The sequence below is a fragment of the Rana temporaria genome, chromosome 9, assembly GCF_905171775.1.
Source record: "Rana temporaria chromosome 9, aRanTem1.1, whole genome shotgun sequence".
NCBI lineage: Eukaryota > Metazoa > Chordata > Amphibia > Anura > Ranidae > Rana > Rana temporaria.
In genome coordinates this window covers 115,093,343-115,118,479 of record NC_053497.1, presented here as the reverse complement: position 1 = coordinate 115,118,479, position 25,137 = coordinate 115,093,343, and the positions used below count along the sequence as shown (strand labels likewise).

The 25,137-nt window shown below is 42.5% G+C and overlaps 1 protein-coding gene across 13 annotated transcripts in view; it reads right to left on the bottom strand.

The window, feature by feature from the left end:
• EHMT1 (euchromatic histone lysine methyltransferase 1) overlaps window positions 1-25,137 on the bottom strand; it is a 146,832-nt gene that overhangs the window by 32,736 nt on the left and 88,959 nt on the right. For all 13 annotated transcript variants that reach the window (XM_040324199.1, XM_040324200.1, XM_040324208.1 and 10 more), the window contains exons 10-17: window positions 22,949-23,094; window positions 21,529-21,672; window positions 20,188-20,417; window positions 16,493-16,657; window positions 11,241-11,323; window positions 5,781-5,887; window positions 4,416-4,538; window positions 4,231-4,332 (exon numbers count right to left, since the gene is read on the bottom strand). In XM_040324199.1, coding sequence (XP_040180133.1) covers window positions 4,231-4,332; window positions 4,416-4,538; window positions 5,781-5,887; window positions 11,241-11,323; window positions 16,493-16,657; window positions 20,188-20,417; window positions 21,529-21,672; window positions 22,949-23,094 — 1,100 coding nt within the window. The remainder of the gene's footprint in view (window positions 1-4,230; window positions 4,333-4,415; window positions 4,539-5,780; window positions 5,888-11,240; window positions 11,324-16,492; window positions 16,658-20,187; window positions 20,418-21,528; window positions 21,673-22,948; window positions 23,095-25,137) is intronic.

Sequence of the window (25,137 nt, the reverse complement as noted above, 5' to 3'; positions counted from 1 at the left end):
GATCTGTAGGACTTGTTGCTGGAAAGCTGGCGAAGCTTTGGACAGTCCCAGAAGATATGGAGTAGTGTACCAGTCTGGGCGCCATCACTCTGGGAAAAAGTGACGCTAGTACGGATGGGGTCCGATAGCAGCGTGTCAAGATTTTGAATGTTATCTCCTGGTATTTACTGCAAATGAAAGATTTGTGAGCAAATAGGAGTATCCGGTTCTTTTGGTCTTCTGAGAATGCATCGTTCAGGTCTTTTTCCCATTTGCGTAAATAGGGAGGGTCGTGCTGAAATGCGACTGCAAGCAAGATACCTTAAGAAGAGGAGAGACATTTCCGTAAGGGCTCATCTCCCAGACAAAATCTTCAAACAAAGTAGGTTGCCTGCAGAAACAGGTGTGACTTGGAAGGGACCAGAGGACATTAGATATTGTCTGTCTGTAACACTGCTCCAGATCTGCTGCCACACTCATGGGTCCATCATTTTCAAATAGATTCCGCACAAAATGCATACAAAGCTGCACATTGCTCTCCTTTGGGCTTAAAATCCTTATCGCTCCACTTCCGACACAAACTTCAGTTCACCCCACTCAGTTGAACTTAATCTTAGAGCTCCGCTTACTGGGGTGTTGTGTCAGAGTCTGTGCTGGGGGTTCCCCAGCGGTGTACAGGTTCCTCTCTTGCTGCAGTGAGACTTCAGGTTCCTCCATGACGATAGATGCAAGCCACTGATGTAGCACTTGGGCTACTGAATCCAATTTTGAATTCCCCTCCAGCAGTATGGCCCACTGCTTCAGATACAGCCATATCTCATGGAGCTCCAGAATGTTGATTGGGAGGTAGGACCCTTCCACTGTTACCTGCAGCCACATGGTGCCAAGGACTCCTCCCCAATGACAAACTGCCATCTGTTACCAAAAAATGGAAAAGTGGTAGTTTCCAGTGCTATAACTGCAGCCAACAGGTGAAAACCCAAGGCGCAGACGACAGGCTGAAGGGCAGGGCCGCAAACTGCTAATGTAGGTGCCCCACAGCAAAATGTAGGGAAACTATGCGCTGAGAAAATGAGGAAACGCGGGTATGCTTCCTTTCAGGCTGGGTTCACACCATTGCGAATTGGATGCGGTTTCGCAAAGGCAGGAGATTTTGACCGGCTCTCTTTTTTTTTTTTTTTAAGTGTATTTTGTGCGTGTACTCGAGAGAGGGGCCGGACTGCAGGAGTTGGGAGTAGGCAGGCCTCCCCCAGCGGCAATCTGCCACCTTTCTCCATGCCCCAGGTGGCAATGGCGGGTGTGTGAGGGGGTCCTCCCACACAGCCCGCCCTACTTGCTCCGCTTTGAAGCCCAACGGGGCAGAGGGACTCCCGCCCCGTTAGTCCTTCGCCTCTCTTTTTTAGAGACCGCGTGGTCAAAGTGTGTGCATGTTAACCCAATTTCGAATGCGTGTAAGTGTGGTGTTTTTTTGTGGGAGGGCGTACTAAGCGCAGGCTTACCTCGCATAGCACACCTACCGGGAGCCGGGCTGAGACCACCAAACTCAATTCACATGTAGCCGAGACCGGGATCCGAACCCCTAGCTGCAGAGGTGAATGGCTTGTCAGCGCAGTGCCAATCGCGTTGAGCCACCGCAGCTCCCTATTGACCGGCTCTCTAAGGAGCCGGTTCACATATCTCCACTGTGGCTCCGGTGCAAATTTGCACTGGAGCCCTGTTCATCTTTTGGTCCATTTCAGGTTCGAATTCAGACAAGAATGTGGGCTGAAATCAAACCTGAAACAGTGAACCAGGACTCACTGGACCCCTGCTGTGAGCCGCATGCGGGGATAGTATGAACCCAGCCATGTCCACAAAAGCCCAAAAGTCTCCCTGGTGAATGAAGGCAATAATAGACTTAGTGGATTTCGCACAATTTTTTTTTTAACTTGAATGGAGACGTTCAGAACTTTGAGGTCCAAGATGTGCCAGATGCCCCCTTAGGGTTTGGGAACAGTAAACCAGTTGGAGTGAAATACCTCAAATTGTTTTGCCACAGAACTTGGGCAATGAAATCTTGGTCCAGAAGACCTAGGAGGGCTCAATAGAGATGCCAATTTGTAAAAGAGCCATAGGAAGGTTGAATGTGAGAAACCGAGGAGGGGACAGGGAGCAAAACCTCAGTCTGTTCAGTCTGTAGCCCTGGGATATCACTCTTTTCAGCAGAGTTTCCGAGATGCGAGCTGACCAAGTGTTCACAAAGGTTAACAAGTTTAACCCATACCCCCCACCACCAACACTCTGGAAAGTTGTGGCATACCTTCATAAGAAAAAAAAGCTTGTCGGAAGGATCTGCCAAACTTTGAGACCCAGATCTTGTGAGTGGACTGGGAGCCAAGCTTGGGGAAAGCCTTGAAGATGGGGGATGCAAGAGTGGGGAAACAAAAGTGACTTTTTCTAACAGAAAAGGGCAAAGGCGACTTTGCTGTCTGTTCTTAGGCTTCATCCACTTAGAAAGGTAGGTCATCTTTACGCCATTAGCACCCTTTAAGTGGTATTAGAGTAGACCTGAAGAGACATCCCTTGAATGCCATGTCAACAAGATGCATCTTAGTCGAGGTTTCAAAGTCCAACACTTCAGCCAAAGCGTTTTACTCATGTACTGACATGGGACTCATGTGGGAAATAAGCCAGGAAGTATCCAGCAAACCATTCGCAACTAAAGTTTAAAGCTACAGCCATTGCTTCAAGCATTCTTATAAGCAAGGGATCAGCAGTGGTAAGATCCATTTTAAGGGTTCCAGCTAGCCATGGTCTGGCAAAATAAAGTCACAGCGGGAGCAGTGTTATGGAAAAGACTTCCAACTGATTAGCAATTGCGTACTTAAAGGAGTTGTACAGGCAGAAGTTTTTTTTTTTAATTTTAATGCATGCTATGCATCAGGATAAAAAAAAACTTTTGTGTAGCAGCCCCCCTAAGCCCCTTCGCTCTTCAGTGATGTCCACGATCCCCTCAGCCATCCAGGACACTCCTCCCGATTAGCTGAGACAGAGCAGTGGCGTCATTGGCTCCCGCGGCTGTCAAAGTCAGTCAATCAAGGGAGAGAGAAGGCGGAGGCCAGGTTGGGACTCTGTGTCGGAATGGATACACAGAGCTCTGACTTGGCTTGGGTGCCCCCTGTAGCAAGCTGCTGGCTGAAAGGCACTCAAAGGAGGAAGGGGCTAGGAGTAGTGAAGAGGGAACCGAGAAGAGGAGGATCCAGGCCATTCTGTGCAAAACCAAGTTCACAGAGGTGGCAAGTATAACATGTTTGTTATTTAAAAAAACAAAACAAAAAAAAAATCACTTTAAAGACGTGTGCATCCTCTGCATGAATGCTAGTCACTTTGTTAAGGTGGGACACTGCTGAATACCGCATTGAGGATAGCCTAAAATCCTCTACAAACATTTTCTAGGTATTTTGCGGAAATAAGAGCTTGTGAGGGTGTTTCCAATCTCCATCTAGGATGTTATAACAGCAGGCACAACAGACGGCTCCAAAAGACCCAAGACTGGAAACGGCACCGATAGAAGCAACAAGCTGATCCTTTCGTTTCAGAATACTAGGCACTGCATCAATTGGAGTCAAAACAGTCTCTTTTAATATGGGAGTAATAGCTGAATACTACAACTCCTTCAGGATAAACTCAGTTGGCACCACCCAGAGCAATGCAGAATCAGTGTCTCTACAGCTGATGGCTCAGAAGCCACTAAGGCCACAGGCAGAGCAGATACAGTATCTGCAAGGTAAGGTTGCCAAGGCACACTTGTGGCCTCTGCAGTCACAGTTGGCAAATAACTGGGTGATTTGAGCCATAAATTCTTCAATGACTGCAGTGAAAACCTCATCAGATGAGGGTTGGATGGTCAGAGGTGACTCAAGTGGCATAGGCAATGCTCGCAGCTCTGGACCTGGAAAGTTAGCTCCACAGCTAACTTCTTACCAAGCAAACTGCACTATACAGAACCCAATAGTCCCAGGCAGAGGACAGTCGCGCCAGACAATTGCAGTTTAAAAGACCAGCTCTAGCAGCGAAATAGAAAATATGTATTTTTTGGAGAAAAAAATGTTAGTATTTAAAACAGATTAGTCTTTTACACAGCAAAGCTGAGGAAAACACGTCTTTCATGCTGGAACATTAGCAAAAAATGAGGCATGCTGGTAATAGAAGGGGTTTATCCTAGGTTGGCCTAAAGTTGGTTAGCTAGCGTCTAATCCTCTGCAGTCTTACCTGGCAGTTGACATCCATGTGCTCATTGCTGAGCAGATACTTCACTATATCAAAGTGGCCCTTTTTGGAAGCCAAATGCAAACATGTGGAACCTTCAGAGTCCTGGAAACAGAGAAAGATTTGAAAACAGATTTTTTAGATGACAGAATGAATTCTGACCCAATCGCTAAAGACGATCAACTTACTTTGGGATCAAGCAAAGCTCCAGCTCTGACCAGATACCTAACAGATTCCAAATGATTGTTCTCAGCTGCATCCATCAGGGGTGTCCTCTGCTCTTCAGAGCAATTATCCAAGTTAGCACCAGCCTGGAGTGGACAGAGAAAACAAATGTTCTTACTAACTGGAGCATTAAAACCCATAAAAATTTTTGCCAAGATTACTTCCTGGACAAAGTGCGCAAATCAATTACATTTCCAAAGCAGTGGTGTCTTGAAAGATTTAATTTCATCTCATGACAGTTTGTATAGTATAACCAAAGGCAAAACTTTTGGTTTGTTTTTGATAGAGGGCAGAAAGATTAGAACGCTATTTAGATTTTATTGCCGTCTGTGCCCCCATTAGGGAGAGTCCCACTCTCTATTTGTCCCGTTTACCATTATTATTAAAAGTAAAAGAAAACCCCCCATTTTGGGTTATCCCCAGAAAAGTAATGGATGGTAAATTTTCCAAATGGGGGTACTAATTCTGGTGACCTGGGAGTCACCAAGGAATTCCCTTAGATTGCAAGTGTTTCCTTTCACTTCCTGTTTGTCTATGGGACAGGAAGTGAAGGGAAATCTCTGCAATGGGACATAGACGGTGAAAAAAAAAAATCCTACAGGGGTTAGAACCCTCCCTTAAACTATCCAAAATGAAAATAAAAAAAGTTTTGTCTATAGTTCTACTTTAGGTTTGTATACTTGGAATAAAAAAAAAAATACATAGCCTGCTCTATTTTAACACCACAGCTTAATGCCAACAGGTCTCTCTTTCTCATTAATCTAGCACCTAGCCCTGGCAAAATAAAAGGCTGTCACTTCTGAATTAGATGATTTCTGGATATTGCATAAACAGCTTTATTAGGCTTCATTTCCATGGACGTTTTTACAGCCACTTTTGTGAGCGTTTTTTTTGCAGCCTAAAAACGGCTCTCCATGTTAGTCTATGGCCTCATGCTCACCATGGCGTTTTTGAGCTGTAGATGGCTAAGCCGTTTTTAAGCTGCAAAAAAAAAAACAGGACCAGTGCGTTCTGAAGCTCCAGTGCTAGAGTTGTAAAAACGCCAGATGTTAAAAAACGCTCAAAAACGCGCAAAAAACACGCAAAACCGCTCAAAAACGATACTGCAACGTTTTTGAGCTCCAGCTCAAAAAATAAATAAAAATAAAAAAAACATGGACAGGCGTTTTTAAGCTGTAAAAAAGGCTCAAAAAAGTGTCTGTAAAAACGTCCATGGAAATGAAGCCTAAACCTGCTGTTTAGCTGGCAGAAAATACGGCACCGAACATCAAAGACACCAGAGTCCCTAAGTCCACTTGATTTTGAAAATAAATAAATGCAACAATCACCTGAACAAGCATGTGGCAGATATCTGTATGGCCCATCTCTGCAGAGGCGTGCAAAGGTGTTCTCTTCGCGTGTTGCTCCATCTTGTAGTTAGGGTCAATGCCATCAACTAAAATGCAATACTTTGGTAATTAGAAATAGCAGGGCTAAAACGTCCTAAAATTATCTTTCTGCACACTTATCTGTATCAACTACTGCCAATGTGAGCTCATCAGCTGCAACTTAAAAGAAAAATAATTCACCCTCTACTTTAATACCACATTTCTTTTAAATAAAAAAAAAAAATGTTAATAAATAATGGCTGAGCTGAAAAATTAAGAGAAATGTATACCTATGGTCAGTTGTTCATAAAGCAATTGTGTGGAAGTACTTAAGGGGCTTATGAGAGGAGGTGCTCTAAGTGGGTACCAATTCAGTGAGATCCACCATTAGACCAAACAGCCAGGGCAGGGCAGTGAATAGTACAAAAGGCTGACTCTATAGTACATATATACTTAGAAACAAGAAGTACAAATATGATCTTATTTGTATAATAAAAAAAACTTAGAATATAAAATTATTGGTTAAAAAAATGCATTTTAAGATGATCAGGGTTAGCCAAAAAAAAGTGCAAATTGCCTTTAAAAAATATATATTTGCATGTCTGACTGTAGAGTACTTTAGTGCTGCCTTTAAAAAGTTACATCTGCATGTCTGACTGGACAGTACGTTTAGAAGTGTGACATATACATCACTAGATTCTATATTCATTTTGTTATAAATAAAACCAAAAGCACCCACATTAGGCATATTTAGAAAGCTGCCCCCCACACTGCTACAATCCGCGCTCAATTACAGCGCGAGGAACAGGCTTGAGGAAACCGTTTCCCAGGTGGGCGGTTTGGTCAGCTCCTAGCAGAGCTCAAAACGTAAAGAAATTCTCCGGCACATATCAAATTCTCTTTTATTCCCGCTGCAGCTGGAGAGACCATATTAGCAAGCTGTGAAGAGTGCACACATCAGCACTTTACTGTACGCTCATCGGCCTAAAACAAGCAGCGGCCTACGTTTGCATGAAATGTCGGCTCTGGGAATTGAGAGCATCTTTTCGACAGGAGGGGCAAATAAAGGAAATCCAAAACACTCTGGTATACCAGTCCCCCCTAAATGAGAATGTGAGAATGACCTACACTGCATGTCCATTAAAAACCAGATGATCCATATAAACAGCAGATACAGTATTAAATTACCTTAGAATACAGCACAGGATACAGGCTCCTTAAGCCTTCGTTCACACTGAAACTGGCTTGGAAATAGTGCGACTTCGTCTGATCTCGCACGATTTCAAAGCCGCATTTCAGTTTGACTTCGGGGGGCGACTTGAAAGACATCTGTGTGGGTTAATGCTTAGATGCCTATTGAAGTTGCCAAAAGTAGTGTAGGAACTACTTTTGGAAATCAGTACAGTGCCGCAAATTAGGAGTCGCACCAATTTGGACAGTGCCATTGCCGGCAATAGGCTGCAATTGACCTGTAAAATCGTTCCAAGGCCCGGGTTCACTCTGCCTTCTATTGCGAATTTGAGCCGTTGCGATTTCTCAAATTCGCAAGTCATAAAAATAACATTGTTTTCCATTAGCGCGTCTCACATCAGTGCAGTGTGAATCCAAGCTGCAAGGAAAAAAGGGTGCTGTGCAAGTTTGATCCGTGTGCAATGCAAATTCAGCTCTATAGACTGGCATTCCCTAAAATCGCGACCACGAATCGCGGTAAATGTGTGAACGTAGCCTAAAGCAGTAATAAACCCAAAAACATGCGATGACTGCATTAGGTTTATTCTTTTATTAGTCTTTTCCCCCTTTATTTTTACCTGGTGATTCAACCAGTAAGTCAAGAGTGTTTATCCCAAATGAAAACTGCTGCTGTAACTGCTTCAGCTTCAATTTGTTAGTCAAATCCATCTAAGTCTGCTAATCTTGCACTACCTTCTCCCCAGACTGACTATGCTGCTGTTCAAATGTGTCTGCTTTACTTCTTTATACAGAATGCAGCCCTCCTAAAATAGGAAGTACCGTACGTTACTAGCTGGATTATAAAGTGGAGTGAAGGAAAACAACATTTTTAAAATAAAATAAGGATTGATAAGGCCCCTTTCACACTTGTGTGACTTGTCCTGCGACTTGGGACTGCAAAGTTGCATGACAAGTCGTTACCCATGATTTCCAATGATAATCATTCATATATGTGTGACTTTAAAGGGGTTGTAAAAGTACAATTTTTTTTCCCCTAAATAGCTTCCTTTTTGCGTAGTGCAGTCCTCCTTCGATTTTGTTTTTAAATGTCCTTATTTCTTCTGAGAAATCCTCACTTCTTCTGTCTGTAACTCCACACAGTAAAGCAAGGCTTTCTCCCTGGTGTGGAGTGTCATGCCTGCCCCCTCCCTTGGACTACAGGAGAGTCAGGACGCCCACTAACACACAGCTCCTTTCTCTATCTGCAATGTAGAGAGCGTCCTGACTCTCCTGTATTCCAAGGGAGGGGGCGAGCACGACACTCCACATTAGGGAGAAAGCCTCACATTACTGTGTGTAGTTACAGACAGAAGAACAGGAAGTGAGGATTTCTCAGAAGAAATGAGGACATTTAAAAGTAAAATCGAAGGATGAGCGATGTCCCCTTCCGCCGCCTGTAAGAACAATCAAGCGGCTGAACTGCCGATATGATTGTTCTTACGGTGCACAGTCACCAGCCAAAAATTATTATATCTGAATGATGCCTGTAGCCGCAGGCATCATTTAGACATCCCCCCTCAAAGTCTAGGACATCATATGACGTCCTTGGGCTGGAAGTGGTTAATCAGAGAATGAGAGGCCTGCGGTCTTTAAAAGAGAATGGCCAATGCGGAGACTTGACCCTTCAGGGTGCTCGAGGCGAAATGCTGCTTCAGTCGAGACTGAAAAAAGGACCAGGTATATCTCGCCAGGTATCTTCTAGGGTGAATCTTCAGGGTAACAAATCCAGCACAGCAGCAGTCAGTCACCAGGTCAGAAATATCCTGGATTGAAGACAAAGGTGCAATTGCCTGCCCAGAAACGGAGGAAGCTTATGCATCACAGTCAGTCCATTGGGCTGAAAAGGCATGGATTGAAACTGGAGAAACACCGCCATGAGGCCCAGCACCCTAATGTATAATCAAATTGTAGGGTCCAGACATGAGCTTGGAGAGTCAACACTCGCTCCTGGGAAAGAAACACCTGGGCTTTCGACCGCATCCAAGATTAAGTCCAGGTAATCCAAGCAATGGGTTGGATGCAATGCAGACTTCTATAGTTTCAGAATCCACCTGAAGCTCTGAAATATCTCTGGCTGCAAGGGCCAAGGTGGGATAGATAGATAGTCAATCACCAAGTACATCCAGATATGTGATAATGTTGATTTTCTAAGAGCCCAGCCATTAATGCAAGGGTTGAGGCAAGCACCTTGGTTAACATCCAAAGGGCCATGGCTAGGCTAAAAGGGACAGTCACTGACCGATTGCCTACCGCAAATCTCAAGTATAGCTAATGGAAGTGAAAGGAGGGAATATGTAAATACTCATCCTTGATGTCTAGCGATGTTAGAAATTCCCTTTGCTTCAACAATGCAATTGCTAATGGGCCGGTTCCATCCAGATCCACCATAGGCACTTCCCACTTTTTTGTGCTAGGCTTTCTCCACTGGCTATTGTTGCACAAACCTCCTGGACGGCATATACACTTTGCCTGCAGCCAGTCCTCACACAGAAAGTCCAAAGAAGACAGGAACTCCCTAAATGCAGTCTAATACTGCATTTAAGGCAAACAGTGCACACAAATTTGTTTTTTGGTTGCATAAATCTACAAGTGTTCTGGAAAATGTTTGACATCTAAGTTTGCATAACGTGTGACAAAACACAAAACCCATGTAATATATCGCAGCATACTTAGTCCACGGTTTGGTGGATGCATTTGTCTTCCTAATCACCTGGTATTCCTGCAAATAATACACTTCCTGTCCCTGGGTGGAGGTCGTAGTCAACACAAGTAGTTTTCCTGATATGGGCAACATGTCTGGGTCTCTTAAACTCCATTACAAAAAAAAGGAGAACCTCCAAGGGGATTTTAAAGGGCAATGACTCCAAAAAGGCATACACAAAATAAGTAAAATGTAATTGTGTAATGTTGCGAAACATAAAATATAGGACACAGCATTGACTACGTCAGACAAGGTACAAAAATACATAAAAATTGTATAACATTGTTCATCATGAGATCAAAACCACTAATTTAAATCACTCTTATACTATTACAGAGTGATACCCGGGAGGGTATACTCTGTCTAATATTACAATGCTTGGTCCTATATTTTATGTTTCGCAACATTAAACAATTACATTTTACTTATTTTGTATATGCCTTTTTGGAGTAATTGCTCTTTAAAGTCTCACCAGGGGGTCTCCTTGTTGTTTTCTGTGTTCCATATCAGGGATGCACTACACCCCACTAGAATTGAACTCCCATTTATTTGTAGCTCCATTACAGTGGATATGAAATGTCTACACACCCCTGCAAACATTTTAGGTTATTGAGATGAAAAAAAAAAAAAAAAAAGACCAAGATAAATCACTTTAGTTTACATTTTAAATGAAAAACAAACTGAAATGTTTGGAGGGGGAAAACATAAAATCAAAAAAGTTACAATGAGGTGATTGTGTAAATGTGAACTCCCTGAAAAGAATACTTTGTTGCAGAACCTTTTGGTTTTCTTTTGAGGTAGGTGTCTATCAGCCTTGAGAATCTTTGCCTACTCTTCCTTGTAAAAGCACTCCAAATCAAACTGGTTTCAGGTCTGCGCTCTGGCTCGCCATTTGGCTTACAAAGCATCAAAGGGATCTCATTGTTGGAAGAAGGGTAAACAAAAAAAAAAAAACTCCACGGCAGTGAAGATGGTCATCAACAAGTGGAGAAAATATGGCCCAATACTGACATTACCAAGAACTGGAAATTCCTCCAAAATTGATGAAAGGAGAAAACTGATCCAGGAGGGTTCCAAGAGGCCTACATCAACATTAACTGCTTAAGGACTACCCCATAGCACACTTATGCTACAAGGTAATTTTGGAATGTTTGAGCTGGAGCCTGGACCTAATGCTGTGGGGAGACCTTAAGAGGGCTGTGAACAGGAGATGCCCTCGCAATCTTACAGATTTTTGCAAGGAAGAGTGGGCAAATATTCCTAAAGTAAGATGTGCCATGCTGAAAGACTTCTACTAAAAAGGACTGAATGCTGTTAAAAAAAGAAAATCAAATCAAACGTTGCTTCAAATTGTTAGTTTAAATGAAAGTGCCACATCTAAGCACTGTAAGTTGCAAAATCCTACATTTTTGTTTTTGGGTTTAGTTATCCTTTAACTTATAAAGCTTTGTTTGGGCAGAATTAAATGGACAGCATCAATAGCTACTCACCAAGCATCAACAACACTTTCTGGAGCTCCCCTTGCCTTGCAGAAAAATACAGCTGTTTGGGGTGGAAGCGTAATTTCTTTGGCCTGTAAAGAAGAAAGGAAGGTTTAAGTAGCGATATAGACTATTACACAATGCATAGTGGGGTAGGAACCCCCTTCTCTCTGTAACTGTCTCAATGTATTCTTCAAGGGATCTTACAAAGAGGAACTCATCGTCAAAAAGCAGGGATAGACAAAGCTCTAAGCTGTAAGGTCATTCTGGAGATTTGACGGATCACATTCTTCATGGCGTCCACACAGAATAGTAAGGCCAAGGGCAAGAGCTGTAATCTTGCAAAAAGAACTAGAAGAAAGTTTACTGTTGAGCTTATTGGCCCGGTTTGCCAGCTCTGGACCTGGCAAGGCAAAGGAAGAATTTTGTGCGCATCCTACCCTGGGTAGTACATTGCAGGTAGCTCCGGAATAGTTTCGGAACTCCGCCATCTCTCCACTCCCATCGCTGATGATTCCCATCACAGGCAATCCTGAATTTATTCTGGGTATTCAGGGTGAGCAGTTTCAGCACCTCAAGGCCAAGGGATGGTCTCACCTGACAGACTTCCTTAGGCTTGCAGGGACTCTCATTTCCTCTGACCTAACACGACTTATTGACCCCCCTTTAGATTTCTGGAGTGGATTGCAGCTGCGCTCTTTTCTACGATGTTGTGCTCGTGCCCTGGGTATCCTTTGCCCACTTACTGCTTTTTAATCAATATGCCACAAAGGCGAACTGATACGTCATTCCCTCTCGTTGCTATATTCCTCCCTGATCCACCCGGGTGAGGATTATATCCTTCAGTTTCTGACTAAATGGGAGGCGATGGCTCTGAACCTTACTCCTGCCCAAAGACTAAAGATTCTTCATTTTGCCCAAAATTCTTCCATGCCACAATGGTACAAAAGAATAGCTATAAGATCCTCACTAGATGGTACAGATAATTGCAACAATTTTCTGGGGGAAGTGGTGCATTATCTAACAGAAATGCAGGGGTGTCAACAATTTTGTCCATGACTGTAGGGGAGAAATGCAGACGAGCATTTTAGGCTTTTAGCACCCAATTTTTGATTTGAGCCCGTGGTGCAGTGATAAAAACAAAATGCCAAGGTGAACTAAAAAAAAAAAGCACATACAAACAAAAAATTGTGCCAGGGTATGTGTTTGCATACTAGCACATTATGCCATTGCCTTGTAAGTGTTTTTTTTTTTTTTTAAACATCCACGGTTTACAACTGCTTTAAGAACAAACCTATGTTTTGTCTAGGACAGAAGGGAATCACCCCAACGGGATAGACAGCAAAACTGACTAGGTTTTAAACTTTCCTTCGTCTATCCAAAAATCAAAGTTGTTTTGCTATACATACACACACTTAAAGTGGAGTTCCACCCATAAATATAACATTACATCAGTAGTTTTAAAAAAATGTCATTAGTCCTTTACAAATTTTTTTTTTTTTTTTTAGATGCCTTCAAAGTGTTCTTGCTAGGCAGAATAGTTAATCTTCCCACTTCCTGCACCTAGGTACTTAATGCTTCCTAACCTACACCGCACAGACTCCTGGGAATGTAGTGGGTGTAACTTTCCAGGAGTCTGTGCATTCCCTAGTCTCAAAGAATCATGTGACTTGGACAGCACAGGTGCTGAAACCTGATCTGACACTGCTTGTGCAGCACTGAGCATGTGCAAGATTTGCATGGCTGAAATCCAGGAAGTCATACAGTCTGGCTTCATGATGCCCACACTTAAGATGGCCACAGTCAATTTCTATTTTATAAAGTGTCTAAATGCTGTAACAACCTAACAAAACGGACCTTAGTTTACAGACTAACTTTACTAGAATACATTAAGCTTGTGTATTACAGGGGTATTTATATTTAAAAAGTGAAACTGTGGCCGGAACTCCGCTTTAAATAGCATATACATAAACAACAATTTTGTCAGGCAAATTTACAGTGTAACTTGAATACTTTGGATTTTTTCCCCTAGGCATATTCTGACAAGCGTTTGCCTCGCTGTTGCTAAACTTGTAACATTCCCCTTCCTGTCTTGTTGCTGTATTTTACAATAATACACACGGCGGTGAATTAACTGCAGCATTAATAATTCCTCTACACTTTAGTGAAAGGTTCTGGCCCCCTGCAGCAAACTGGAATTGCTACATAGCTCCAGAGAAATTTACCATTTTTAAACAAAAATGCGTTGCCGGATTTTATCTTCTCTCTTGCTGAATGAATTTTAATATTGTTAATCATTACACCAACCGTTTCTGTAATTATATTATATTGCTCATCAGTTTTTCCCAGTTTAAAATCATAAAGGAGATTTAAAATAATTCTTACTCCAAAAGCTAGCCTGAGGCTGAGAAAACCATGTGGAAACTGCGAGGCCAACCGCTAGCAGAGGAGAGACAATTCAGTGGAGCGAGCTTGTCTGAAACAACTAGTGCCCACTGAACAGTCAGTGATTTGTTACAGTGGTTAATAAAATGCACAAACTGAACACAGTGGGCATTTATGTTCAGGCAGCAGTCACCTGCTGTGTGCTTCTGCTTGAGCAGTAATACCTGGAAACCAGAGGTCCAGTCATGCAAAATATAGATGAATCAGGACAAGGCACCAGCCAAGTCAAATTGTGTGGTTAGCACTACTATCTTGCAGCACCAGTTTTTGGATTCCATTGTCTGGCATCTGACTATTTCCAGTCATGTGTCATGCATGAGATTGGTAATATAATTTACCTTTAGTGACAGGGACTGGTGTGAGCACTTCTATACTCTTAACATCGCACTTTTAGTGCTATGAATATATTTAATGATTTATACAATCTTTACTAAATCCAGTAAACGTCTGGCTGATACCAAAGGATGTCTTAACACAGAAATATAAACCTCATAGTTTGTCTGGATATAACAGGGACCAAAAAATAAATAAAAATTTGATTTTTGGCCCATCTGTAAAATCCTTTTCATGGAGTACATCATGGGACACAGAGCTCCTTGGTTAAATCTCTTATAAACCCAAAACCAAAAACTTAATAAGTTGTAGCTTACAAAGTTGGTTTTTGATTTGGGTTTTTTTTCCTGTTTTCTTTCACTTACATTTTATTCCAAATTAGAAAGACGGACAGTTACATAGCCAAAAATATTATTCTGGACCGTCGGTTGTTTGAGACGGAAATCCCTTTTTCCCCCTAAAGGTTTTTTTTATATTGGGACTCCTCCCTCCTAAATTACAAGCATTAGCCCAAAAATGTACTACTCATATACTAACAGCGGCCCTATGTCTAATCGCCCTCCATTGGAAAAAAACGGAATTCCCCATCACTGACCAATCTATATGCTAGAATCAAAGACGTGGAAGTTACGGAATCCAAAGCTGCTTGATTAGCCAATAAGGTGGATCATCATAATGCGATATGGGGGCCTTGGTACCTCAGGATAAACCCCTCCCACCCCAATATTTTAACATTGGATGAGCCTGTGAGCCCAGGAGTTTTGAGCCCAGCTGGTTTATTTCAACTGTCGTTATGTTTTTCCCTTTCCTCCCCCCTGTGATTTTTTTTCTCTCTTTCTCACGGATATGTATACTGCGCCTATGCAAGTTACTAATATGCTGCTATAGAAATTTGGATCGTGGTTTTTGTACTGTTGTTGATCTAGAGCCAAGTTATCATTTATCTTTTCACTAATGTGTATATTGCTAACAGGCTATGTAACACCTTAGTTTGTTTTTATTGGAGGCTTGTATGCTTTCCAGAGAATGTTAATTTTTTTTTTTTTTTATTTAAAAATTTTGTACTGAAAAAATACAAAATTTAATGAAAATTGTCAATTATAAAAAAAAAATATATATTTAAATATATATTTTTTTTATATAATGTGGGAATGTGAACAAGATCGAGAGAAGTTTCCCTCCGCAGATACTGATCTTTAAACAATGATGGAGGCATGAAAAACAATCGATCCATACAATGTTGTATTATTACGTAATCCATTATCAGAGCCCTTTTTGGAAATGCGATTTACTTTGTTTCTGAAGAATGCAATTTAACTAGTGAAAACAGTACAGTCATCCATGGGACCAAAAAAAAAAAAAAGGTACTGCTCTTACTCATGGGAGATAGGAGAGTTGGAAGCGGTGTGATTCTTCTTTAGGCCCTCAGGAAGCATAAAGAGAATTGGATTGCCAAATTGAGGCAACTTCAGGTAAACATACCGATGGCACGAACCACATCCAAAATGTGGATAACCTTGTCTCCTGGTTTCTGATGCTTAGCATACGAAAGAAGGCAATACAATATCCTGGTTGAGATAAAGAAAGGCTCAAAAGAGAGCTGAAGTCAAAGAGCCACATTGTCATGGAGTACCCAAAATGGCTCCCCCACCAGTTCCGAATCCTATTAGCTGAAGAAATGGCAACCAGAAACACAACCTTCTGTGTCAAAACGAACTAAGAGAAGATTTTAAATGGGCTCAGTTTTGTAAAACAGAAGATCCTATGGGGTCAAAGGCAGTCTGACGGGAGGAGTAATACATGCAACAACCTGTACAAAAGCGCACACTATAGAATAACAAGTAATTGACCTCTAGAAAATAGAAGAAAAAAATAAAAAATAAATGCCAGTGACGAAATCTGACCCTTGATCGCACTCAAGATCACTCACTTATAAACCTTGTTTGGAGAAAAACCAAGATACAGCCCACAACATACTTGGGAGGAAGAAAATCGCTAGCCTCTTCTGTAGTAGGAACAACAGAATCAAAAACTCTTATGTCTGCCAAGACTGACTTCAACAGCCATGCGCACAGAATAGTAATAGTGTCCATGCCTGTCTGGATGAAAACTAGGGGCTAGTTCCAACCACAATTTCTGTGTTCCGGTGCGTTGCTGCATGTGAGTTTTTGATGCATTCCAGTGCATTTTCCTCTTTCTTTCCCCATCTCAATTAAGGACAATAATTTAGGACAAGTGTATTCCGGTGCTGCTTTGATGCATTTCTGTGTCTCAGTTGCTTTCCATACAGAAATAATGCAACGTGTTCTAATTTTGTTGACTGCACAGGACTGCATCTGGTGTGAACCAGCCTTAAGAACAGTAGCTACTAAAGTGCTGTGAGTGACCTCATTGGGTAAGATTTTTACAAAAACTGAAAGTACTTTACTTTATGAACAAAGATTAAATTATCATCACAATTTATTCACAACACGCCAACTCACTTTTCTGAGTCCAAAGCAAGTAGAGCACTTTCCAGCGTCTCTTTCACGTGTCCCTGAGACAGGATAGGAGATTTCCCTGCGTTGGGTGGTTCAGCAGTCTCACCGGTCTGTGGAGGTGTGGTCTCCGTCTTCGACTCTTCCACAGCTTTCTGTGCTGAAACATCACTATTGAAACATAAGACGACAACACATTAGGGCTAAGTGCAGACTTGTGCAGGGCTTCTTACAGATGGAACATTTAAGCTATCCATACACAGATTTTCTTTTATTCAGAGTGCAGGCCGGACAAAAACAATATAACAAATTCCCCCAACCACAGTAAACAGTGCAGGTGCACAATCTCCCACTGCATCTGACTGGATGCAGGCACAGTTTATTGACACTTTTCTGCCTGACTCCTTTAATTTTTTTCATTGACGGATGACAGGCAGGAGGGTCTTATTAATAGGGCCACCCACAGAGTGAAGTTCACCTGGTTCATCAGCAACTGGCTGAAAATCGGCAAGCCTAGGACAGTGTATAGTTGTTTTGGTTTTTTAGCTTTTTTTTTTTTTATTAGAATATATCGCTTATTCTTTTTATCACAACCATGCAGCCCTTTATGGGCAAGCCAATAGTGTATATTCAGTAAATACATTGCTTCCTGAAATTATTGTTTCATGAGACGATTATGCAAGCCAAACATTATACAATTCGTGTTCATGGTGAATCATTCCCGCTGTGCCATTGTATTCTGGCAGCAGGTGGATTCCCAGCCCTCAGAACACGATGATCACTGCACGCAGCCAAAGCTGCCAGCAGATAGCACATGAAAAAAGACCAACAGGAGGGTTGTACTGAAGCCGATCCATAGATCCAACCAGCCTGCCCATAGATGGATCGAAATTCTGTGGGTTTTGGTAAACCATCCAAATTTCAAGCCGTCCATGTCCGACTTTACTTTTGTAATGTTTGTTTTAATTTTTGAGCAGTATTTAATTTACAGTTTGAGAATTCTCTTATTAGTGGTCGGCCGATTATCGGTACAGTCGATTTTCACTTTTTAAGCATTGGTCACAAACTTACTGATGTTACCAATATTGCTTCAAGGGGTTGTACCGGGGTGATCCCAGTACCGTGCTTTAGAGCGGACAGTCGTTTTCTTGTAACAACCACCACCAATGCGGCTCAGCATCCGCTCGGCTGTTATTACAAGCAGCAGCAGGAGGGGACGCTCCTCCGCCCGGGTCTCCCATCCCATCGGGTGGCCCGAGCGACCCGCTGACGCGTCCCCAAGCTGGCCGAAGACCCGAACAAAGAAGATCGACTTTGTTCGGGTCTCTGATCTAGTAACCCGGAAGCGATGTCATGACATCACTTCCAGATTACTGGCCTCCTTAAGTTTTAAAAAATAGAAAGTATCCAAAACGTTGATCTTGATGTTTTGAATACTTTTAAGTGCAGAGGAGAACTTTGGGGTTTTATAGACCCCAGATCCCTCCATAAAGAGTACCTTTTACACTCGCCTGCTCGCATTTTGGAGTAAACTTTGAGGGCTGGCAAGTGTGGGCTTGCCTGGGTGCAAGGGGGGCGAGCAAGGAGAGGAGAGTCGCGTCCGCCGCCTGGTTGTTCAAAGCGCAGGGAACATTACAGCTTTCAATTCAATAGCCGTGTTCCTGCCGCGAGCGTCATATACAGCCCCTCCCCCTTGTCCGGGCACTTTGATAGACAGATCCCCCATCCCAGGATTGGACGGGTAAACGGTCTATCAAAGTTTCCCGGACAGGCGGCTGTATATAACGCTCGCGGCGGGGAACACAGCTATTGAATTGAAAGCTGTTCCCTGCGCTTTGAACAACCAGGCAGCGGTGGCTCCGGCTCCTCTCTCTTACCCAGCACAGCTTGGCTGCGATATGGGGACATTTGGCAGCAATGTGGGGACATCTGGCTGCAATGGGGACACATGGCTGCACTGGTAGACATGGGCAGGCTGCATTTTTGAGCACGGATAAAGTTGTTCTTAATAGTTTAGTTTATTTTTGTAACTTAATTCTGCATAAAACATTTAAGTGTCATTTCATGAGATAATTTATGAGAGCGTGTCTAGGGGCGGCACATGGTAGGGGTTGGGCGGGGCAACTGGTGGCGAGTACACCTTGAGGCCTGGCTAGTAGCTCAGGACTTGAAATTTTGAGCCCTGTGTGTATATATTAATATATATTATATAAAAAAAGGGCCGGTTGTATCTTACAGATACAACCGGCCCTTTTGAGGGCAATCATAATGCTGATGCGGCCCACAATGAAATTGAGTTTGACACTCCTGGCCTAAGAAATCTGAAATTTTTACTCCAACCAAAAACAGAACAATATTGGTTAGAGTAAGGAGGCATGAACTGCCACCAGATTTTACTGCTGTACATGCCCCTATAGGAAAGATTTGCCCTCACTTTCTGTTCTGGGACTGCTGTAACCTGGACAAATAGGAAGCATCTAGCCATTGATAGACATCACCAGATCAGGAGAGAGATATCTCAAAAGCGGGATACCAGCTGTGTGTGACAAATGCTAGTAGTGCACTTTACCCCCATATTGTCATGTACCAAACTGCTATATAGGTGGTGGGTGGCAAGTTTCTGCATTACTTCCCTGTGACCCCATGGCCATTCCCAACCACAAGCATGGCCACAAGGTGCTTGTGATCCCAGTAACTAACAATATGGAGGGAACAGCTAGGTAGATCCAAATCCTGATGGATCTACACAGACACAGTTAGACATAGATGTCAGGACACAGTGAGAGTAGTTGTCTTTATATGTAGGGTGGATCATGTGTACTGTATTTAAGCATTTTATTTGAAGGCCAAGTTCTTTATTCAAAGCCCCCCCCCCCCCCAGAGCCTTCACAATTGAGTATTTACACGTTTAGTACATCAGTATTTGACTAATCGTGGGTACAAGGTTTTGCAGGCTCCTAAGGAAAAAATAATTAAAAAAAGGTTAAAAAAGCACATGCCTTTGACAGACATTCCAAGAGCAAATCTCTTGAAACATCATTCTCGCAACAGATGGAACATGAAAGACCACAGGTCCAACCCAACATTGATCCAGTGTCCCCTGTGTTTTCGACACGCTATATCCCACAATTTTATCTCCTCCAGGTATCTCCCCATTTTATATAGAGATCCTTGATATAGGGCAATACTGAAGGGGAAAGCACAGACAATTGGTAACATGATCTCACCTAGTCAGTTTCTAAGAAGTCCACCCACACATGGTACACACGCCACAGCCATGTTTAGGTGTTGTACCACAAGGTGTGCGAGTTGGAGGTATCTGGGCAATTTCCATATTATTACCCCATGCTCCAATGGCTTCTCTTTTAACATCAAACAGCTGGTGAACTGCCAACCAAGGTGTGTGGTGTATAACATGAGTTATATGCAACATCCAGTATGTGGATAGGACTACGAGACGTCTTTGAGGACTTACCTCTCCCAAGAGCACGTACTACTACTACGCCCATGAGCATTAATTTATTATATATATATATATATATATATATATATATATATATATACATATATATATATATATATATATACATACATACACACACACATACATATATACATATACACACACACACACACACATCTATTTTACAAAACAATAACCAAAATAAAAAAGTTTCAAGGCTGCCTTAAACAGTGATTACCTCTCTGTTGTTGTGTCAGCTTGTCCTTCAGCCGGGGCCTCAATTTCTGGCTCGTAGGCTATAGTGGACACTGTTGAGGTGGTATCTGCTTTCGCAATGGTAACCTCTATGGCCTTTGAGACGTCCTCGCCACAGTGTGGGCAGTAGCTGGCATTGTTGACTTGAGTGGCACAAGCTTTGTGGAAGCGGTGGGAAATGCTGGTTTCTGGTTGGCACTCCATGAATGTGCCCTATAAATTAACAGAACAGATTAAAAAAAAAAAAAAGATCCATATATGCACCATGCCTTTTACATAAATCCACCTTTTTCCTGTCAAAAATTAGCTAAACACATATAAAACACATGTTTAGGTACACAGATGTAAAAAGCTATTAGACGTCATTCTCTGCTTCAGAGTCTTAGAAGTTCAGCAATAACACATAGAATGATGAATTTAAAAACTTTTTGGAGAATTTTTTATTTCCTCCTACCTCCAAATTAACCTTTTCTTTGCCTATGCAGGGTAAATCGTGGCAGCTGCAATTTTTTATGTCACGTAATATTTAGATTAGGGTTGTCCCGATACCACTTTTTTAGGACCGAGTAAAAGTACCGATACTTTTTTTTAAATGTGTCCCCAACATATGCAGCCATGTCCCCCACATATGCAGCCATGTCCCCCCACATATGCAGCCATGTCCCCCCACATATGCAGCCATGTCCCCCCACATATGCAGCCATGTCCCCCCACATATGCAGCCATGTCTCCCCATACCTAGATGCCCCTGCCTAGTTAATCAGCGTGCGGGGAACATTACAGCTTTCATTTGAATAGCTGTCTGTTCCCCGCCGCGTATAGACACTCCCCCTTGCTCGGGATTGGACGGGTGATCTGCACTTTGATAGACAGATCACCCGTCCAATCCCGAGCAAGGGGGAGTGTCTATACGCGGCGGGGAACAGACAGCTATTCAAATGAAAGCTGTAATGTTCCCCGCACGCAGATTAACTAGGCGGTGGGGACGTTGCGGTATGCGGCGGCGGGGGGCTGGGGGGGTCCGGGTAGTATCGGATCTGGCATCGGGGGCATTTGCGGGAGTACAAGTACTCCTGCAAATGCTCAGTATCGGTCCCGATACCGATACTGGTATCGGGACAACCCTAATTTAGATATAACAAAATGTATTCAATGATATTTAACAGATCAAAAAGTCAGTAGGTAAAAGAAATTTGCATACAAAAATGTCTCAAATTGGGCTTACAGATGCTTTCTAACACCATCAAAAAAACACTTAATTCTTGCCATCTCTGGCACTGGATTACTCTATTAGATCTTTCAGCTGACTGGGACAGGAACTTACGGCAGTGCAGAAATAGCCACACCCAGGGCAACACTGGTGTTTGACCATCTTCACCCGGTGGTCTTCACACAACACCAAGTGCCGAACCTTGTTCGATGGTCTCATCACTTCGTGCTTCACCACCTCTCTCCCACAGCGGCTCAGCTGCAAAACAAAGTGCATTTCCATTATAGGTGAGTACCCACTGATGACGGGTTCTTAAAGGAAAACAGGATTGAGTTCAAACTATTTCACTGGCTGCAAAAAAAATGTATGTTGGTGGCACCCTATGCAGTAAAGTCAGTTAGGATGACCTAGGGTTACGATCTTTAAAAACAAGTTAGCAATAGTAAAGTCCATATTTCCTTAAAAAGTCAATAAAATAAAATTGAACATTTTTCACACATCAGAGAGAACAGGTCACAACTGGTCTAATGCAATAATCTCAGCAAGGTCCTTTAACAGGTCACACTTGGCACACAGCAACATTATTGTTGGAGAATGACAATTCTACCTGCTTCACAATGAAGATCATCTTGGATGATTAATGTCAACATGTGATTTGCTCATGCAGGACAAAGCAACAGGTTACTTTTAGGGAGCTTGCACTATACCTAAATGCCAAACCCTTCTGTGTGCAGCCTGCTTTGATAAATACTTGCCATTCTTCCTGTTTCTGCTGGGTGCAACATAGCCTGTCCACCAAAAGCATCCACTCTATAGTGTGCACACGCCACGGATGGCTGAATGCGGTTCAGACACAGGAGTGGCACATTGCGGCGGGGGTGTGCACTTTGAAGTCCAGCTGGCAGGGTCACTTAGAAAGGCTGCATGACACTGAGTAAAGCCACACAGTGGAGATCCCTGAAAGGTAGGGAGAAAGGTAGGCATTTACCATAGCAGTCTGCATCAAGGAGAGGGAGAGTGGGCAATTAAGTATAGTACTTCTTTACTAAAAATCAACTTGAACTATGTTCTCTGTTTACGCACACTTCATTACTGCTGCCGTCTTCACCTGCCTGACCAATATAACAAATCCAATTAATTCAAGCAATATTAGATATTAAATAGGACTAAGGACAGTCTTCTTCCACACAGAATGGGTTATCTAAGCAGTCAATTGCCAGGCCTGAGAGCTGTCACATGGGGCGAGGGAACAGACTTTAGTCCAGTCCAATTTCCAACAAGACCAACATGAAGCTTATAGTGGACTTGCTGAGCCAACATATGGAGCGGCATATGAGGACTATAGGGAAGACCGGGTGAAGGTTGAGCATTGAAGAGAAACCTCTGCTTTAGCCTACATGGGAAAAAAACAGGTTGGCATTATCATTGAAAGTCGTGGAAAAGATTGGCTTTCAGGTATGATTCTATCAAAAAAAAAAAAAAAACTAACCAAATGATAAATGAACTCTACCCTATGAAGTCCCAGATTTCTCACCTCCTGGTCAGAGCTCTCGACAGCCATGCATCGATCTCCGGCTTTTTCCATCAGTTCATCTTCTTTTGGGGTCTCCATCCGGCAGCTACAAAGTGGAATTCCCTGAAGCCCATCCACCTCCATGTTGTCGGACCCATTGGGAAGACCTTCAAAAAGAAAAACAAGATAATTTAGAATTGGTGCTAAGCAAATATAAATGTAGAGAGTTTCCTGCATACATGCTTACAGCTTTGCTAGAGGTCCATTCATGAGAGCACTTCCAACAATCTGCTCTGGTTTAGCACCACTGTTGGTGGGGCAACTTTACACTAGCATTAGCTTGGAAACACTGGACTGAAAAGCTCTATACACACACACATTAGGCATATGTAAAAAAGATTTCACAAGCTTTTCACCGCTTTCTTGGGGCCCTTACAGCATCCTTCAATCTCCAGTCTGTTAAACATAGATTTTAATTGTAGTGCTGGCTGTAGCTTTAAACAAGTTTTTAACAGACAGGCAACTCGAAAGGAGGATGGACTGGAACAAAGCCAGTAGCTACAGTGGGAAGTTTTTTCAGGAGTGCTTTAGGCGCACAAGGAGCCAGTAAATAACCCCATATGACGCCACAGATAACAGCTATTAATTCTGGGTGTCTGAAACCTTTAACAGTTTTTCCGGGTACATCAAACTGTGAAGCCTTCATCAAGTCAATTGTGAATGTCTCTTTTTCCCACCAGTTGCCAAAGAGTTTCCTTAGTTCACATACTGCAAAAGGATACTCTGAGGCAATTATTCTCTTATTTTTTAAGATAAATGCCGCAATCTGTAGTTAACTTTTAATCTATTGACTATCTTTTGCATAGGAAAAAAGCAGATAGTTCTCATGAGTTTTTTTTTATCTTAAACTTTATGAACATAACATATGAGCGATCCCCAATGCTGCTTCATGGGCATACATCCTATGGTTGCAGTTACAGTATGGAGGAGGTTGGGACAGCCATTTTGTAGTATGAACCAACACACAAAGGTGTGCCGAGACTTGAAGCTCTGGAGCAACAAAGTTCTGCACCAACGTATTAAATGCAAGCTGCAAGTACACATTGAGCTTGTCACGGTGTACATTTCCAGAAAACATCCCTGGGAACACTCCAAAAGAGCAGACTAAGTGGATTCCATTAGGGAGGACAGGACAGAATGGCACGTAATACATGCAGCACAACCATCAGGAACTCACAACAGAAGGAAATAATTTAGCAGCAATTAAAAGAGCATTTAATTGAAGATAAATCTACAATAAATTTTCATAATGTCGGATTAGGTCTACTTGGCATTTTTGCTCAAATGTAAGCTGCAGAATTCCATGTGTTGAAATGTATACTTCCAGCAGCATCATTTATTTGCCTTTCCCACTATCACTGTATTAGAGAGGGTCTACTTTTGGCTTAGATCACACAGACTGCAATGGCAAGTAAGCTCCAGAATACCGCCTTGCCTTTGAGGTCAAAGTAGACCAATATCTTATTAGGATAATCAGTCCTGTAACAGGAATTAAAGTGTTACTAAACCCAGTAAAATGAAAATAGTTCACCTGTGCTCCCCCACCCCCCCCTGCAGTGCCCACGGCTTATAAATCTAAGTATCTTCTTACATTAAAATATTACCACTATATACCTTTTTGGCTGATCTGTATACCACGGTCACATGATAAACTGCAGGGTTTGCCCGAGTGCACAGGTAGGAGGAGATTTCCACTATAACCTTTGTCCTCATGCTGTTATGAGAGGCAGATCATCCATCAAAGTGTGAAATCACCACCCATTTTGTTTTTTATAATTGCTAGGCATGGAGAGAGGAAGGGAGAGAGGGACTGGGCTGTCATTTGGGATCTGTATATACACCCAAATGTGTGATCTCAATATCATGTGACCTAAAAAAAGCTCAGCTCAACAAGGAACTGTTCTCTCCAGCAATAGAAACCAAACTGAGCATGTGCCGCTTTACTACCCTGATTGTGTCTGATCTGGCCTTGCCGAGAGAGACCCTGCAGGAGGGAGGAGGATCTTTGCATAGAGGATCAAAGAGTCACAATGCACAAGATTAACAATGCAGAAGATTAACCCCTTAAGTTCCACAGTGAGTATAACAAGCATGCTATTACGCATATACAGAAAGATTTTACATTTTGGGGGTTTAGTAACACTTTAAAG